Source organism: Plectropomus leopardus, chromosome 5, assembly GCF_008729295.1.
Source record: "Plectropomus leopardus isolate mb chromosome 5, YSFRI_Pleo_2.0, whole genome shotgun sequence".
NCBI classification, from domain to species: domain Eukaryota; kingdom Metazoa; phylum Chordata; class Actinopteri; order Perciformes; family Serranidae; genus Plectropomus; species Plectropomus leopardus.
Window position 1 is genome coordinate 11362656 of NC_056467.1, and position 19608 is coordinate 11382263.

At 39.7% G+C, this 19608-nt stretch overlaps 1 protein-coding gene across 1 annotated transcript; it reads left to right on the forward strand.

Annotated features, from left to right (window-relative positions):
• The first annotated feature begins 3062 nt into the window (after positions 1-3062).
• Positions 3063-19399, forward strand: LOC121943415. Its single transcript, XM_042486937.1, has 10 exons — positions 3063-3110; positions 3291-3349; positions 3865-4070; positions 4918-5751; positions 8675-8904; positions 11039-11207; positions 14092-14256; positions 16900-17190; positions 17310-17388; positions 19351-19399. The coding sequence occupies exons 3-10, from the start codon at positions 3980-3982 to the stop codon at positions 19397-19399; spliced, it is 1908 nt and encodes a 635-aa protein (XP_042342871.1). The 5' UTR covers positions 3063-3110; positions 3291-3349; positions 3865-3979.
• Positions 19400-19608: the final 209 nt, after the last annotated feature.

Genomic DNA, 19608 nt, shown 5'->3' on the forward strand with positions numbered 1-19608 from the left:
AGGCGGCTCATGCCTGACAGGTTGCACTCTGCCTGGGTAAGGGATGGGGCAGGGAGAGGGAGTGGGAGTGGGGGTTGGCCTGTAGCCTGAAGCTCCCGGCCTGGAGCTCATCAGTCAGGGGAGTGTCCTGGCTTTCTGGCCCCCAGCCGAGGCTGTCAGGAGACGGGTAGACCACGGTTATCTCTCCCCTTCCAAACCTCTGGACCCTGGGGCTGTCAACTGCCTCTCATCACATCAATCAAGATTCACTCCAATCCCGACCTTGTTAGGATCTGCAAGTCCCTGCTTGCCCCTTTCCCCATAGCTGTCTATCTCAAATAGTTGTTTCTTTCAAAATCATTGAGGTCAGAATGGTTCCCCGTGCTCCCAGTAGAAATGTTTAATATGTGACGACTAAGTATTACAACTTTTAGAGAAAAGCAGCTTTGTATTTTTCGCACTTTATGCCCTCTCTGCTCCAGCATCTTCAGTAATGCCAACCATTAAACCATGGGTAACACTTTTAAATCCACTTCCAAACATACAGATCACTTCCTTTCTTCCCGCATTCTGGTTGATTCTTTAAACAAGTTTTTAGCTACCAGTATGACCTCAATCAAAACATCTGTTTTGACAACGGACTTGATTATGCAACATTGAACTTTAGGTGAAATCCTTGTTTTTCACAAGGCACAAAAACACAGACATGAAATTCAAGAATAACCTCTGGATACTTTATAATGGTTAGAAAGCTATTAGTGGACCAGACTGTTTTCCGTCAGATCTTGGTCTTTATGAGGCTGAAAGCTGGAAGTTCAGTGAGAGTCATTTACTTCAGAGGATTAGACTGTTTGTTGCAAGCAGTTATATAGTTGTATTTAGAAGAAAAATGCATGCTCTGCTTTTGGAGGAGCTCCCTAAAGGAAGGTTGCTCAACCTTTTTCTATCCCATAACCCAGTTTTCTTAGTTGCAAAATTCTCATTAACCTAACACTGACACAGGAAGTTGACAATTTGTTATGTGAATCTGAGTATGGCATACTTTTGTCATTCTTTTTTCGAAGGGTTGTATCAAAAGATATATCAAACAAATATAACCTTCTTAGAAAGCTATGCATGATGAGTGTAAAAACAAGTCATTTCATAAGGTAATGGACATTTACTCATTGCAAGAATGACAAAAAACACTGCTGCACTGCCCATGTTTTTTAATGCACATTCATTACATACATATTTGAACATTACATACAATATAATGAACAACGTGACAGAGACATTTAAAGTATTTTGTTTTTACTGTTCAGTATTTACAATAAGGGCAAACAGGCAGATCTGCACATATCGTCATGTTCTATCACATCTTTGCGGCTTTCACAAAGTATTCATTGTTAATGTGGTTATTTTACTCCAGCTCTTAGATATACCCATCCTTGTCTACTAAAAACACAGTCATTCACATTGTGAATTTAATTTATTCACTCACAGTTTAATAATTGATATTCCATTGTGTCAGCGATATGCAGATGTGAGGAAGACAGCAGTGTCTTTGGGAAATGTAGAGCTGTTCAGCAGCTGATAAACTATTCCTTCCACCTGCTTCAAACTTTTCCGACGCATGCCAATTACAACAGGTTGCGGAATTTCTTCCCCTCTCCTTTCTTTGAAAAGGGTGGGCAATGTGTGTGTTCATGAATAATAAAAGCTGTTTTTCGATATCATGTGGGGAGCTCTCCCTTGTTTTAAATTCTCATTTTCCCGAGCTGTCAGACCCATGTGGTGATGTGATAGAACGATTGTTAGGATGAGAGAGGGAGATAGGGAGGTGCCAAAGACAGGTAACTGTCAGTAGCAAAACAATAGAAAGACAAGGAATTAAAAATAAATTAGAAATCAAGGCAAGGAAAAGGATATTTCCTCATGCCGTGTAATTGTTATATTGTCAGGTATTTGCTTGATATTATCACAAACAATCCCACAGACATACAGGTACTGTAAATTTTGAGCAGCCGGATTGTGCCATCAGAAGGGAAACTGCTGTTCATCCCCCGCTGTGTCAGCAACATCTTTCAACTGAAACGAGATAGTAAATTAATAAAGACCCAAGTGTGCCGCTCCCTGTGACCCTGACCTCTGGTTCCTAGAAGAGGAGGGTGTAAGAGAAGTAAATGCCCTATTGGTCTCAAGGGTCCAGACATGTCCAAAAGCATCTTTCACAGAAAAAAAAAGTGATTAGAGATACTAAGTACCTTAAACAACACTCAAAAGTCTTTCTATTAAAGTTGTTTGAATTTTCAACTTGGTTTGATTGTAAACCATCACATTAACCAGCTTTAATTGCTTGGCCATTTTTTAAATTAAAACTGACGTGGAGTGATTTTTACCTGAAGCTTGGAGGTGGAAGTATGAAGTGAAAAATACAAAAAAAATAAGTGATTAAACCATTTGTGTTGAAATGATATTGTTTTGAAGATTTTTTAATTAAATTATTCATGTAACAATAACAAGTTTAATTTAATTATCCTGTTTAGCTTTCATTATAGCTGTATAAGGCTGTTGTCATTCAAGTTTGCACCGAGTCACCTTCAGTGCTCAATCAAAAGCTTGATAGATAAGCTGGCTACATACCGACAATCGAGTGTCTACCTGAGGGTCGAACAAAATGCGGAGGGGCTGTAGATTTTGCCTGTGACTGATACATTGGCCAGTGTGCATGTGTAATGATAAATGCTCCTGTCAATGCAAATGTTGAATTCTTAAATCAACAATAGTTTCATGATTGAAGAAGAAATTGATCTATAATGAAAAAGATTTTTTTGTTTTTTTGTTTGTTCTTATTGCAATAGCTAAAAAATATCTTAAAAGAAAAGGTGTCATCAGGCACAAAAAACAAAATAACAGAAGAAAATACTCTGAGTTCCTCAAATTGTAACATATAAAGATGCTCTTGCCCTGTCTTGATTTGTGTGTGTGTGTGTGTGTGTGTGTGTGTGTGTGTGCATTTGTTTATAGCTCAGGAGGAGGATTTCCGTCGGTACTGTGCATCATTGTTTGCTGTCCCTGTCAGCAGGGGCAGGACTGAGCCTCAGATTACTACACCTGAATCGTGCCTCATCATAGAAGTCCTGGATGAGGTGAGAATGACTGGAGCATTTCATTTTAACAAACACATTTTACCTGCATGAACACACAGAGTGAAACTTGACGCACGCCTGCACATGGCCTCACAGACACTGGCTTATTCTTTATCTCCCTCTCTCTCTCTTTGTCTCATTCACATTCGTGCCAAAACTGTTCTTGTTTGTTTTCTACAGACAGACAGAGACATAAATGAAGGATTTGTTGGTGAACAGAGGACAGAGAACAACAACAAGTGAGCCTCAATTTTAAGAAAAGTATGCTGTTATCTCACAAGTGCCTACCACATTCACACTAACCTGTGTGAAAAGCTTAACTGGCAACGTCTGTCAAACATTGTATTATAGAACAACACTTTTCTTCTACAGACAAGGGAACTGGTAAACAATCAGGTGAACAGCTGGTGTCTATTTGATTGAGTTGCCTTTTTGTTCCTTTTGACACAAAGCAAAAGAAGAAAATTATTAGCAAATTGAGTAACCTTATATATGGTGCATCTTGGCATGATCATCTTAACAAAAAAAAAAGAACATTGGTGTGAAGGTTGGTGTCAGTAGTCAAACATCAAAATAGCATATATAAAAATTCACCCAGTACTCAATAATGAATTATATTATTACAGTAAAATCTGTTATATCTTTAACAAGTCTAACTAGTCTTTAAGTGTAACAATGTCGGCCAAGAAAGTTATGTGCAGCCATGGAAAAGTGGACACTGACTCTCTGAAAAAGTTTTCCATTTCCCACCCAGGGTTCCCTCTGTACAGCAGGTCCTCAGTAAGGGAACACTGGTCCCTCAAACAGCTTTAACCAGCAGTGGGTCCTCAAGAGTCAGGTGCTTGTCTCTAAGCCCAGCACAACCATCAATGCAGTCCAGAGTACCTGCACCATCCAAAGCTGCTCAGAAGCTCCATCCATCAAGGCCTCAGACTTATGAAGCACAACAGTTGACACAATGTGAGCTTTTGGTTTTTTTTTCATGAGGATGAATAAAAGGGAAATGCTTTGTTTGCAGTTATGAATTATTAAAGGCTTTAACTTTGGCATTTTAAGAGTTCACATCAAAATACAGAAGTTCAGTTATTCTATAATCAAACTCAGATAACCGTAGCTGTAAAATGTATCCATTTAACAGTTAGTTAGGCTGTATTGTATTATATGAAATAAGCTCCAAGGACCAGTGGTGGTGTGTAATGCCACTGTGACTTAAAGATATACTATGTGGGATTTTTCTAAATAAAGATGTATTAACTCATACAGAAGTGATCCCTCTCAATTATCACTTATGACCCACTAGAAGTTTGTGGTGGTGTACTTTTCTCCAGAGAATCTGTGCCCTACTTATGTTTTCTTCATTTTCTGTGTTTGGGACCTTTATGGGTGTGCACCCCACAGTGCTCAGGTGAGGCTGAGGCTTTATAAAAAGTCAGACTGTAAGCAGCAGGCATCCAAGAGTAACAAACATGAATATAATGAGAAAAAAGGTCAAATGAGAATGAATCTGGGGTCAGCTTTTACTTCCGCTTTGGCTGGCAAGTGTGTTTAAAACAGGAACTATAATCCTGCACAGTTAACTGTTGGAAAAGGTGAATGTACATCTGCCACTCTGAAAAAATAAAGTAAAAAAAATGGATGTTAGAGATAAATCAGTAAAGCATTAGAGGCTTGCAGCATAGCCTTAGTCGATGTCAAACTGAATAATTCCTATTCTGGTGAAAAACGTTATTACAAGGAAAATTATGTGACCATATGTGTGCAAAAGGAACTAATATCCTTATTGTTGTTTGTCTTATCTTTTTCACAGCATTGTCCTCTAAAAGTAAGCCATCAGCATGCCCCACTCCCAGGACTTCAAAGACATCAATCAAGACGCCAACCTCAATGTCACAAAAGCCCAATTGCTCCCCCAGTGTCCAGAAATCAAAGCCCGACCATGGATCAATACAGCTTTTGTCCTCTTCCTCATTAGGACATTCCCAAACAGAGATCCCTAAATCCTCACGCTCCCCTGTCTCATTTCAGCCTGATGTTTCTCCTTTGGCTATTACCAGACCCCCGAACTCAGAGGAGCAGGTCTACTCTTCTCCATCTTTATGCCTCTCTCTTAGGTCTACGTTCAGTGTCTCACCATCAAACTCCACTGACTCAACCGTACTGCCTAAAGTTTACCATTCAACCCCATTACAAGAAGGCTCAGACACATCTATGTTATCAGAACAACCCCAATCTTCCCAGTTATTTCCAGAACCAATCTCTTCAGTGAAGCTTTCCCAATTGACCCCAAGCAATCTGGAGTCCCAAAGGCAATTCCAACATTACTCCAGTGACCCACAGTCTCTCCTATCAGACAATCAACTTCAGCTGCCTTTGTCACCTGTGTCCTCTAATCCAAATCCACCGCCAAAACCTCTGGAACCAAGTTCACATAGAAAGGCCTTATCCAGTTTATCCCTATGTAACAAGTCCCTTCTGGATGCATATTGCAGACGAAGGTCAACTCCAGCTTCAGTTTTTATATCCTCTACCCCCATCTCTGGTGACCATGAATCAACTCTTTCACATCAGGATATGAAGTGCATTGCATCACTTCCACCACGTCTCCTAAATGCCATCCAAAAGGAAGAAGAGCTATCGGAAGGTAAGTAAACTGTGTGCACACTGATGGTGCTTAGATGGTGATTAGAGCATCAGTTAGAAACAGAATATTTACTTTTTTTGATCATGAAATAGTTGTTAATGGCTGGTTAATTTACTGGGTTAATTATTTTCATATGTCAAAAAATCTTAAAAATTCCTGGAAGTGTAAAGACGAGGAATTACATTATAACTATGTTTTAAGAGTGGCATCAACTTGGGCCAATTTTGACCAGGTCTGCTCCAGTCTGGGTTAGCTGGTGTTGCCAGTCAACAGATAAAATCATAAAGGGCCCTATCTTATACCTTGTGCAAATGATTCACAGTGCAGTGCAACCGTCATTGCTTGTTGCAGACTGATGCAATTGTCATTTTCACGCCACGATGTGTATGGAGCAAATGTCTGTTGGCCTCTCTGTGCTCATGGGTGTGTAGATGTAGTGTGGTCAGGAGTGTTGTTGTATTGCTATTTTTAGGCAGCAGAAAGTGATTGCTCTAATGACTAACAACAGCCTGGCTGCAAGTAAGAATGGCGTATTTTCTTGCTATTCAAGGAACACATTATTCAGAAACCAATCATAACATGAACATACGTAAGTGGATTCAAAACACGCGTACACTGCTTGTTACACACACAGGGACGGATTGCGGATGGGTGAAATAATACATCATTAATGAGGAAATTATGAGTTACATTCTCTGAAATGTAAGGAAAGAAGAACAGAGCTGCTGTCCCCTGCTGCTCCACACCAGACTTCCCATTAAGAGAGACACTGTTTGCATTTACTCACGAGGAGTAACATAACTTTATTGATTATTTCAGAAGTTTTAGTTCTCTTTCCTCTGTCAAGTTTATAACTACACTTTTTCGCTTTCTGCCTAAATGTCCCCTGGTTTTTACTACAGTGACATTGCTGCTCTTACTGCATTGCTCTCAGCAGAAAAGAGTTGGCTTCTCCATTTTACTGAACCAGACATGTATATGGTGCTTTTAAAGGGAATGGAAGGTGACACTCTCATTGATTGAATTCATGTTACACCCAAAACACACATATGATTTATAAAGGGTTTAAATACAACCCCTTTTTCCCTTGTCCCTGACTTTGCGTTCAGATTATGCACTGTTTAATGAGTAAAAGTGGAGTTGGAAACGCCTTAAATGCCCTTTTGGCAAGCACTTTAGATCATGCAGCTTAGATTCTTTAATCGAGCCTATAGAGTATAATATGTAAAGGATCTAATCTTAAGTCTTCAGGTTGAGTTGCTACAGGGAGACATACCAGTAAACAGCTTTACCTGAAGTAGACTATACAGTTTGCGTTGCCCATGGCTCTCCATCCAGGATCTCACCCAAACTCAGTAGTTTTTTCCTCATTTTTTGGCCTTTTCAGCACACAGTGCAAGCAGCCAGCTGCCATCCAGTTTTTTTTTTGTTGTTGTTGTAAAACAGCTAATGGCAATTGGCTTTTTTGCAGGATTTGTAAGGTTGTTGACGACCAGAATACAACATTCAGATGAAAAAAAATGGAAAAATGCTTAGTATAATTAAGGGTAAAAATTGGTTTCAGTTAATGATATGAATAGAGTTAGATTTATTGTAAAAAAATCTTGGGGGGAAAAAGTGCTATATATCCATCCACCTGAACATCCTTTCCTTTCACTGCACCACTGCTGTTTGTATAAGTGTTCCTCTATTTTACATTCTAGTTGTAGTTGTATCTTGTACATTGATTTGATAAATTTTTTTCATTTCAAGGTAGTATTAAATGGTGAAATTTCCAGAGACCAAACAATCTTTCTGGGGACTAAGATTTGGGTTGCAAAAAAACAAGTAAAAAAAAGAAAGACACACATTTATTTATGGTTGGGGAAGCACAGGTCTTTGCAGTAAAGTGATTCCTGATAGAACACTTTGTCATGCTACATTTTCCCTGAACACAATTCTCCATGGCCAGGTAGTTTATTATGAAGAAAATGCTTGTGTATCTCAGCAATAATGGCTTCCTTTAATTTCACTGGGCTGTCAACGCCAATTTAAGTCGGACCATAAATAGTGTTTTTTATTTTTTTTAATATCGATTAGGGCTTTAAGTAAACATCTGACATAATGCTACAACAGACAGGGAGGTAATTACACTATAAAGAATGGCCCTGAATTCCCCGTAGTATACACACACACACACACGCACACACAGGAGTCACTGATACAGGTACACGCTTCTTACTCTTACATGCAGGTATACACACACACACACACACACGCATGTTTATTAGATACGCATGTGGGAACAATTTGTTTGAAGTGTTTTTTGCTGAACTGCTGAATGCTGTATGCTGTATGTGTGTCTGAGCGTGCGCACATTCAGAAGTTGTGAATGCGTGTGCATAGGGCATGGTTTGCTGAGGGCAGTTCTTTTTTTCAGAAACATCTGTGAATATTTGCTCTCTATTTGGAATTAAAAGTCGCTCTAAAATCTGAATTTATAAAGAGAACCAAGGAAAGTGTAAACTGCGCTGACTGCTCAAAACAGCCATTTCCTTCCTCACTTTTCCTCCTCTGGCTTTTACTTCCCTCAGTCACACTTCCACTTCTCTTCCTCTATTCATCCATCATCTCCGTGTTTTCCTTCATCCTTTGCATCCTTCTCATCCTTCACTTCCTACAGCTCTTTGACCAGTTTGACACTGAAAGCCTGCTTTATCAGCTTATTAGAGCTTGATGCGTGTGTGGCAATGTCAAGGACATCACATTTTAAATTTTTCATAGGATGTTAGCGATGAAAATGTTGTCTCAGTGTTTCAAAGCCTGATGAATCAAGGACCTTCACGTTGAAAGTCACATTGAGCCATTTAGATTCAGTGCTATATTTTGTATATCAAATAGGTTGAAAAAATCTAAAAAATGTATATCTATATTTTTTATGAAGACAGTGGTGACGAAATGTCCATTGATAGCCTGGGCCTGGCTCCACATGAGGAAGACTCGTCAGACGAAGAAGCGCAGATGCACGGATGTTTAACGAGAGGGAGATCCAGAGAAGAAGAGGAAGGGAATCCTGCCATATCTCATACAGAAGATCCCTTTTTTCCAGCAGATGCAGACAGAGAAAACGATTTGCAGACTGATGAGCAAAGACAGCTGTCAGAACCATACATGGTAACATGTTTCCATATTCCCATATGCTTTTTGCCCCTTAAAGGAAAACTTTGGGCTAGAAGGCTATTTTATGGAGAGCACAAGGAATATTATGCATTCAGAGGGCTGAAATGTGAGTACATTCTGTCAGTGGTTGCCAAGCTGATAATCAGGCACCAAGACAGAAGATATGTCACTTTAAACCAGTGCTACTAACAAAAGCAAAGTAAATTGAATTCATTATTTAGTCCATTTGCAACCCCTGGTAACCACTTTCAAAAAAAAGATGCCAAAAGAAAATAGCACTCAGATGAAATATTAGCTAGAATGAAATCATTATTCATGTGCTGCTTGTTCAAAGTGTACACCACCAGCTCATTACTTTTGATAAGACATGCCTCACACACAGCTAAAGCCAACATACAGCTGTTTTCAATCCAGAGGTGCTCATCACTAGTTCAAGAAAATTTATAGGCACACCATTTTTTATTGCAAAAAATCGAATGCCTTGAATAATTTAATGAGGGCTGCAGCAACCTTGATAAAATTTATAATTGATATTACAGTGGGGGAAAATATTTGTTTGCTAACAAATGACTGAAAGTCTCACCAAAGAGGCTTTAATACGCCAATATGTTAGTTTGTCTTTCAAGCGGGGTAATAAAATGAATAAATGGGCAAGTTTTAGGAGTTTTAGAGAACCACATCATTACGCCAGATATAATCGCTCCATAGAATGAGAAGACCTCAGCGACATACAGTCAGAATCTCTTATTGTAGCTGACCTGATCTATTAGATAACATTTGTATCACACTAATTACTTTACATTATTCATCTATAGCTCAGAAACACCCAAGGCAGCAGTGTTAAAGGTGCACCCTGCCGAGGGAAGAAAAGAGAAAGAGAATGGATTAAAAAGACACTGCTTGAATGGTCCCAAATGACCTATCAGCCATTTAATGGTATGAATCCTTTATACTGTGACAGGGGAATGAAAAAAAAAAAATAAGGGGGGCTGGTGCTTTATTAAAAAGCTGGAGCAAAATGAGGTTCATGATTGTGAGGATAGTGGTTATCTGTGGCCTCTGGATCTGAATCAAACTGCTCCTAAAATGATTAGATAGTAATTTTTTTCCAGCTCTCTCTCTCTCTCTGTGTGTGTGTGTCTTTCTTTTTGGACCCAATCTTCTATCTCTTGTCCTCTGTATATTTCTTATTCTTTGTCTTCCTGTCTTTCTTTTGGTCCATCTTTTCTTCTCTTTCTATTCTCTGTCCCACTTTCCCTGCCCCTCCTGCTTTTTGTTTTACCTTTACCCTGTAGTTCAAGCACATGGTCAAGTGCTGCATCATTTTGTTGTGAGGAGAATTTGGTCTGCACAAATGCAACTCAAATTTCTCCTGTCACAGTCTGATTGTGTTTGGTCTCTTGCTGTTTCATTGTTAGTCCTCTCTTCTCTCTTTTGCCCTGTCTTTCTCTTGTCATTCTCCATCCTCGCTCCTTCCTCCTTCTTGGCAACACTATTCCCCCATGCCTTGCTTCCTATTTTCTCCTGGCCCATCTGCAGTGTCTTGCGATGCAAGGGCTAGCATGCTAATGCATCAGATCTAATCTTAACGAAACAGAGCTTCCTCATTTTACCCCCGTCTCACAGGAGGACACTTGCAAAGGAAGAGCGGCTAACCCGACACGCCGTTGTGAGATGCTCTCAGCAGCTCCAGGGGTTAATTAAAAATCAATTCATCAAGTGGAAACAAAGGAAACAGGGAGCGAGGGGAATAATCTCTACTGAAAGACACCGGCTTATTAATACGCTTTCACACAGTCAAAAATGGAAAAACACAAATTTTAACACACTTACCTGTCTTAATAAAAGTTAAATTGATATTGGATTTCAGTTCGTCCTTTGAACTGATTGTGTTTGGATTTAAATGATACTCAAGACCAAACTATTAATTCTTAATTCCCCTGTACTCTCTTCACACTATTCCCATGTCCCCCAATGCACCCCTCCATAATCTATTTCTCTATATATCATCTCATCCTCACATGATCTGTCTTTTGGCCATACTCATTCCTTTTTTATACCACTTACCCCCTCCTTCCTTCCATCTTGTGTCTCCTGCGTCTCTCCATCTGTTTCCACATCCCCTTAGGTGATGAACAACCAGAGTGCTGGGTCTGGATCAGAGTATTTGTGTGATCTGGATGGGTTGCCGCCTCTGGGTTTGGACATGAGTGTTGGTCATTCTGACACACCAGAACACACGCACCATGAGCCGCTGCACACATGCCAAACTTTACCGCAGGGTTCAGACCCAACAGGTACGTTAAAGAAGTCTTTTTAGGTGTCCGTGTGTGTATGAATTTTTATGCTTCTATTTTACTGAGATTTTTTTTGTCTTTAAACTGGCTCATGTTTTCCCATAAACTACATCAGAAAGTGCAGTTACTGTTTTTGTGCTTCAAGAGATTAGATTGTGAAGATTACCTCTGTGTCCAACTTTTGCCTGGAGATACTTTCCAATTTGCAAGCGTTATTCATATCACAAAGGCCTCATAATAGGATTTAGAACAAATATGTAAAAACGTAGAGCTTACAAGAGAGATGAAAATGAGTTTTAAACCCAGAGGAGCGCTGGCTGCTTGGTGGAAAACGAGAGATGGGGGACAACACCGATAATTTACTACTGGTGGGTCCAAGGGGAGCTTTCCTGTGATGCCTTTTTTTATATATATTTTGTCTGTGTGTGTGTTTGTGTGTGTGAATGCCTTTGTATGCATGTGTGTCTAAGCCCGTATGTGCTTCTTTTTTTATATTTAGTGAAATATTTTCTAGTTTCCTAAGCTGTATGTGAACACAGTTTGCCCAAAAGTTGTAAAAGTCTATATTTCATCACAAAGACATACTCAGTATTTTCTACTTGTTTGTTTCCCAGCTGAAAAGTGCAGATAATAGTGCCTGTGTCCTTCACATGGCTCTCAAAGTTTACTTTTTTACTTTTGTGAAGAATGTTTAAAGGCCTATGTTGTTCTTATACAACACCTCAAAAGATGTATTGACTAATCAGTCATTTTTGTTAGAAAATGCATATGTTTCTTTATAACCTTTCACTTGTCAGCAAGAAAATGCTTGCATGTTTTTTGAATTTTTACATCGCCATTTCTTTCATTGCCAAGTTTCACCTTGAACTACAGCAGACAAATCCTGCTGTTACAAGATGCTTTTTTAAATAAAAAAAAAAAAAACTCTGTCATTAACTGTGTCTGGTAGACCATGCTGTTGCCATTAAAGTAAGTATCCCCAAGGTATCTCATAGATATTCTATTTGTACCCGCAGCATGAGTGTTGAAAATGTTTTTTTTAACATTAATGATTTTACCCCGGTCATGTCTATGAGGTGCTGAGATTGCTTCACACGGCTGGTAAAAGTTCAAGTAAAAGTTAGTAAAAGTAAAAGTTCCTTCACCTCCAATTTACATCAGAGTTAAAATAATAATATCTGGATCGAATCAGATGCTATAATTCATCTAGTGCTTATTATAACGTGCTTTTTGAAATACATGAATTTCAAACAGTGGCTTTACTCTTTTAATTCAGCAATGATTTTTAATTCATTCTTTACTTGCATAAGTAAATTGCTATTGTCCACAGTGATCCCAGCAACCTTTTCTTTCATCAAGTCTTGAAGCCCAGCTTACACTGTTTCATTGTCGAGTCTGCGTTAAATGAATGAGGTTGACAGTGAGAGTCTCCCACAAGGGCACCACTACCCTCCTCGCACCATGCAGCCAGCCGCTCGTCAAACCCCGCACTGTCTCTGCCACCATCGTTAAAGCTCCAAAGTTAATGAGAGAGAAAGGTTAGAGAGGAGGAATATCACCTTGACAACACTCTGCACTCATTTATGTCCCTCCATCCCTCCATCTGTCTTCTCTATTTTACTCTTTTTTTCAGACAGGGCTGGGATCCAACAGGTTTTATATGTCTCCTGCTCTACCTTTCCACCTCTCTCTCCTTTCTGCTCTTACTCCCTGTCACCCGGTCAGTCAGAAAATGAGGTTGTTAGTGTGCAGTTTCTGTCTCTTGTACATGCAAAGAGAGAGACAGACAGATAGACAGACAGGTCTACAGACAGGACACTGATCAGACTGCTATAGAGAAAGCGAAAGAAGAGATACAGTATATTCAGCTTTATGGAGAAACAAGCAATATAATGTACTGAAAAGTAGACAGACAAGACATGAGGAAATGAAAGAGCAGCAGACAGATGTGTGAAGAAACAGGCAGAAGGACAGACTGAAAGCATGCTAGTGGTATCTTTGAGTGCATTTCAACACTCTCCATTTTCTTTTGTGAGTTTAAGAGTTGTCTGACTGCTCTCCTCCTTTCCACTTTTCATTTGCAGCTGATTTAGACTAGTTAGTAGATTCTCCATCCAGTCAATAGTATTAATTGATTGGGTAACCACTGGGGAGAAAGAAGAAAACAGCAGTAATTGCATTGCAGCTGTCAGGATTGGCTGAACAGGCTTGTTAAGCAATATTGGTTTGGTGCAGATGCTGCTGCTGAATAGACAAATGGATGAATGTATCACATGTAATTTACTAAATTCATTTAAATTTATTTAGATATTTATTATTATCAATAGGCTAATCAGCTTAGCTTCACAGAAATACGTGACATGACCACAACTTCTTAACACCGCATGATGTGGTGGTGGTATGTTAAGTGTAATAATTATGTGATGGTACTATAGAAACAACGCCAGTGGAAAGCCAGTTTGGGTATTTTGTTTTGGTGGACACACAAAATCCCTGGTTCAACGATGTTATGCAATAAGTACATTTAAGTGAGGATCACACTGAGACATCGAGCCAGGCGTGACCGCTCCAAAAGCGCCTTGGAAGCATATCTAGGAAAACAGCTGGGAGCTCCTGGAGCAGGGCTGCATGCCTATACTGCTTGCGCTTGACCAAAAGTGACATTGATGAGCGGTGCAACTCCATGCCTTGAGCTGAAAAGTTGAAAATATTTTTACTTTTATGTGTGCCCAAAAACCGCCAGAGAAGCAAGCAGCAAGAGAGGAGCCCCCGACAGGCGTGCTGTAGCATACTGAAGCAATGGTTTTGTTCTTTGTTTTTTTTTTTTTTTTCTCAACTCAGACTTGGTGTGTCCCTTTTCTCAGTTTTTCTCCAACTCTTTTAGGGTCAGGGGGATTTGGGCAAAGCCACAACTTCAGTACCAGCACTGAGGAACACCTGTTTTTTAGCATGATCAAGGGCAATGGCATGCAGCCAAGTGGAATTCAAATTCACTCAGCCAGACCCACCAAAAGAGGAGAAATATCAGCACATGAACTCATAACATCTGGTAAGTGTGTGTGTGTTTGCGTGCATGTTTATGTGCATTTTGTTCGTGTAAATTCTATTCATGCTCGCTCAGCTCTACTTCTTACTTATTAACTCTCATACACACAAAACTCTATTTCATACACAATTAATACACCTCATTTCTGCATACAGCCACACTGTCTTGGCACTGCAGGTTTCTGGAAGAGATTACATTGTATCATTTTCAAATACAAACACACACACACACACACACACACGCCTCTTCTTCGTACGTATATGGTACACAAGCAGGACTGGGAGTTGGTCCAGGAATGTGTCCTCTCATCACTTCCCTCGCTCAGATCCCAGAAACACTGAAATAATCTCTTTATGTGGATACACACACACAACCAGAGACACCTGAGAGACAAGACGATAATCTACTTTGCTCAGTGATATATCTAATAACTGCAGGATTGTGTTGCTCTTTGCATCCACACTTTTTACAGTAAACAAACAGTATTCCCATTGATCCTTAAAAAGTCACAACAGCATTGATTTCATTAATTTAGAAAAAGGCTTTAATCTGTAATAAAAGTCTTTAAAATGCTAAGACACGGGAAATAGGATTTTATAATTTTTTTTCTGACGTTTCATTGCAAAACCTCAAAACAATTGATAACAACATTAAAAAAAAAATAACAGCATAAAATGTCACAAAGATCAGGGTAGTGGAACACACAAAACACTAATTTTTTGTTTTTCAGACCAGGATGCTCAGAGCAGAGGATCCAATGTCTGCTAACTAGCTGTCACTGTACCCAGACATAGGGAAGTGCAAATTCAGCAAAAATAATCATCTATCTGCCTATAATTTTGCAGCATGACTGAAACATTTTACACGGTAATGCATACTAGGCTGGCTGACCTTTATGCAAAAAAATTTCAAACTAGGCAAGATGAAAATCAAGGCACTGAAATTCCACATGTAGAGTGTGAAATGTAAATGCACCTGGCTGAGGCCTCCACCACCACCTCCAATGCCAGCAGCAGGGTCATCAGCAACAGATCTCCAAACATTTGGGTTTGTCTACACAGAAAGCATTGAGACTGTGGTGTCTGAACATAGTGACAAAAAACGGTCTTAAATTTCATGCTGATTAGCATTAAAAAAATCTTTAAAAGTGTTAAATCTAACTTCCTAAAGTTGTAGGAATCCCGATAAATGTGTTTAGATTTGTTCATATCATTCCAGCTGTTCATTCTACACTACAGCTGTGAATTCTACACATTCAACACTCAAGCCGTTTTACCCTGCTCTATCTCGCCCATTCTTCACATTTTTACCTTTGTGGGATTTTTTAAATCCTTTATATGTTCTAATTCTCTCTTTCATTCCATTCATTCATCTTTTTTTTATTTAAAGCAATTAGTTTAAAGCAGTAAGGCCCACATTGTGCTCACTAGGTGTAGTTTTGTTTAACACTTTGAATAGAGGTCTGCACTTGTAAAAACCTCTCAAGAGCTCGAGACCTTTTAACTCGTTTGATTACAGCATCAGAAGGTCTCTTGGGTGCTCAGCAAGAGTTTTATATTTTTAATTCCACAAGGGAGCGTAAGCACTGATGTTTCGGTAATTGCCTCACTTGGTGCTGTGTTGTCAGTGTGCCGCTCTGGTGTACTGTCTGACAGCACAGTGAAGAGGGCTTTGTGCCAAAACATCTGTGCTTTGGCTCCAATGTGTCATTAATGAATGTCTTGAATGGCTTGTTGTTCCTGAGCATCTTTATGAGCAGGGAACTCTTATTAAAGTTTACATTTGGCTTGCCTTATTTTTTCAGGCTTTACATTAGTTAGACCCCAGATGTACCTGAAATCTGACCTTCCTAAGGAACTTTTAATAGATGTAATTTAGAGAGATCAGACTCTAATCACAATGTGGTTTTACACAGACTACATTTTGAATCTGGCACCAAGCTTTATCAGTAACCAAAATTTAGATCTGTGTCCTATCTGCTTTGAAATTGAAGAAAATTGGGTCTCCGGGAATGTGTATGCGTGAGTGCACATGTGTAAGCAGCACCGTACTGCATGCATCATTCCTCCCATGCTGCTTAGTTTAACAGTGCTGGTGGTTGTGAGGCACTAAGTGGCGGTTCTCTGCCAGCTGAAAGACGGAGCCAGGCACTGAGAGGGGGAGGGAGGGAGAGTTAAGGAGACAATGGAAGATTGAAAGAATGAAAGACTTAACACTGGAGCTGAAACTGGTTAGACAGATCGCAGCGTGAGGAATCAGTGTGCCGCACACACACAAACAGGCAGGCGCATGCACACCCACACCATCATAGCTTCTCAATGGGGGCCTTGATGTAATTTACAGTGAGCAGGTGGGGATGGATGTTCAATCTGATTCAATCTGATGTGGCTTGCAGTGGAGTGGGATGAGACACCACTCATTCTACTGACTGTTGTGATAGTTTCTCTGTCTCTCAGCCTCTTTCCCTGTATCCCGAGCTGCACACCGCTCCCGTCTTCCTCTACTTTTCTCTTAACTCTCTCTTGAACTCACACTTTCTGTAGCTGTTTTCTTAAGATACCCTTTCTGTATGTCCTCATGTACACCACTACCTCCACCCACCTATCCCTCTGTGCATTAATACATTCATCCTTTCTTGTTATTCAGGGTCAGGGTCTATCCTGTCTGGCAAGTCCTCGCCAGTACTGTCTCACCATCCAAAGACAAACCAAGGTCCTCTCTCTGCACCTGTGTCTTCCTCTCTCTTTCATTCCCCTTCTCATCCCACCTTGAGCTCAGAATTGGGTCCAGTGTTTCGTCCATTGTCCCGTGCAGCCCAGGAGATCCTGGAGATCTGCAGGGTGGACCAGACAGGCTGTGAGGACCCTGACCTGGACACTGACACGACTGCACACACACTCCATGGTCTGGAGCAGGAACTCAGGCTTATGGCCAAGGGTACAGACACACACAGTGCATTACAAGTCTTGTATGCAAACACACCATCATGTTGTGGCCACCTGTGATTAACATATAACTCTGCCATTAGCATTAATCTTCCTTAATGTCTAATGCAGAAACTGGAAAGGAGGCTTCAGTATTTGGTACGGAAAACAGTGGGAGTCAAGATCAGTATGGAAATCGTCGTTTCACTCGGTGGGTAACATGCACACGCAAACTTTACCTGCTCCTATATAGTAATTGCCCAAGGAACACACAATGTGTCCCTTGGGGACTGGTATGTCCCTTGGGGATATACTCAAGTCCTTTGGCTCTCTTTTTGTGTTTGCGAAGCTTGCAGAATTCACTGTAGCACCTTTAAATTGCTATTTTTATTGGCTGACTGTGCCTTTTTGGTATTACAGATTTTATAGTTATGTTCCCAGAAACAAAACAGAACAATTCCTGATTTCTTTTAAAAACATGGGAAGAATTCAATGAGCAAAAACCAAAGAGATGACTCAAAAATTAGCAAGAAATTAGTAAAAGAAAGTTACTTGAAAATTAGTTGAAAAAAAAGAAAAAGAAATGGGACAAAAAAGAAAGTTAAAAAATAAGAAAATGATCTGGAGAAAGTGCTTAAAAATTATAATAATTTTTTAACTGTATTTTAAATATCTAATTATAATCATATTGTTTTTCTCTAGCTTTTCTAAAATAATTTTCATAATGTGTTTATTTGTTGCAATTTGTGAAACATTTCTTACCAAATCCCAATGCCTTTTTCCCATGTATTTGAAAGAAATCGCACCAATTTAGTCAGGGTTCAAAAGTTTAAATACTTGTGAAAGACCTCTGAAAGCAGCAAAAGGAAATTGATGACACTTCAACTTTCAAAGGGTTAAGCTACTGTTTTGTTCCCAGAGTGTTCGCAAAACCTTATAAATGTTAAACAGTCAAAGATAACTAAATCAATGCAGTACCTCTGGGTATGGCGTATGTTAGTGTTACCAAATCTGAAAGGGTTAAAGTCAGACACTTTTTCATCTCCGTTCGGTATTTTTGGTTGGTAATGTTTTGTGTTCTGCATTCCAGAATTTAAAAGTACCAGCTGCAGCGTAGATAACTGTTAAAATTTCTATTCCAATTTGATATCCTGAAAAGCAAATGTGCCTTTTTTCCCTGTGAGAATCTGAGTGTAGCCTTGTGACTTCCTGTTTTCCTGCTCTTGTCTGTCTTTTCACCATGATCGGCATGTAATCCATTGCTCCCCCCCCCCCCACACTCCTCCACCACCCCAGTGGTCACGATGGGGGGTAATCCCTCTTTTTTTGTGCTCTGTCAATCCCTCTCTCTGTCGGATATATGGAGTGTGTAATGGATCGTTAGCCAGCAGAACGACTTTAGCTTTGACAGCATGTTGGGTATCGGGCCTAAATGTGCTGCTTAATGTGTTTGTGTGTGTGTGCGTGTGTATGTGTGTATGTTAGAGACACAGGGAGAGTGTCAGTGTATTTTTCTGGTATTTCTGAAACTGTGTGGATGTGTGTGGATGTGTCTGTGCGTTGTTGATGGTTTTTTGTGTGTGTGTGTTTGTGTGTAGTGGGCATAATCTGCGCTAGAGGCCTTGTGCTGAGCAGAGCACTGTGAATATCACATTGAGACGTGTAATAACCGGATTAACACATACTACACAGAGGGCTCCCAAAACAGCTCCTTACATCCTTCAAACATGCACACACACACACACACACACACGCACACGCACACACACACAAGCACGCACACATACATGTATGCACAGATGCACTTAATCAGACTAATTTGATATAGCTGCACATTTTTATTATTTTTTTCTGTTTTTGTATTACCTTCACCCTTATCATTATTGTCACATTCTCTACCATTGTGCAGTTTTTGGTCGATGTGACTTTAGTCTTTTATGCAATTCTTCAAATATTGAAAAAAAGATTTCTGTTTCAAAACGATCACCTCTTCTACACCAAAGAGAAAATGTTTTGCTTTCTCAGGTGAACTTGAAACCAAAGTTGAAGTATGTACATTTAAACATGTATGATGTAGGATTGCCAGTTACTGTTTGTAAACACACTCACTAGTAAAAGCTAACCACAAATTAGGTGTTCTCTGTACTATATTTGCTTTTTTGCTGTGTCTTAGATGCCTGCTGCTTATGGTCTGGCACCTGTTTGCTACCTTAAAGCCCTGACCTCTCCAGAACAATGTACAGAGGGTAGAGTCTCTGCGGAAAAATATAGCGCTGCACACTTCTAGTGTGTCATAAGTAATGATTGAAAGGGATTATGTGTATATGATACATATACCCTCTTTAATGCCTTTATTCAGGCGATAGCCATAGCCAAAGGCAATATGTTTTTGAATTGTCTGTCTCATCCTTGTATATGTGATATCTCAAAA

What these genes read in the sequence shown, in the direction of transcription:
- LOC121943415 (XM_042486937.1), top strand. Translation starts at nt 3,980, where the DNA reads ATGCAGTCCAGAGTACCTGCACCATCCAAAGCTGCTCAGAAGCTCCAT. An exon ending in GGAAGAAGAGCTATCGGAAG is followed by an intron (nt 5,752 to 8,674) that starts GTAAGTAAACTG and finishes TTTTTTATGAAG; the next exon opens with ACAGTGGTGACGAAATGTCC. An exon ending in ACTCAGGCTTATGGCCAAGG is followed by an intron (nt 17,191 to 17,309) that starts GTACAGACACAC and finishes TGTCTAATGCAG; the next exon opens with AAACTGGAAAGGAGGCTTCA.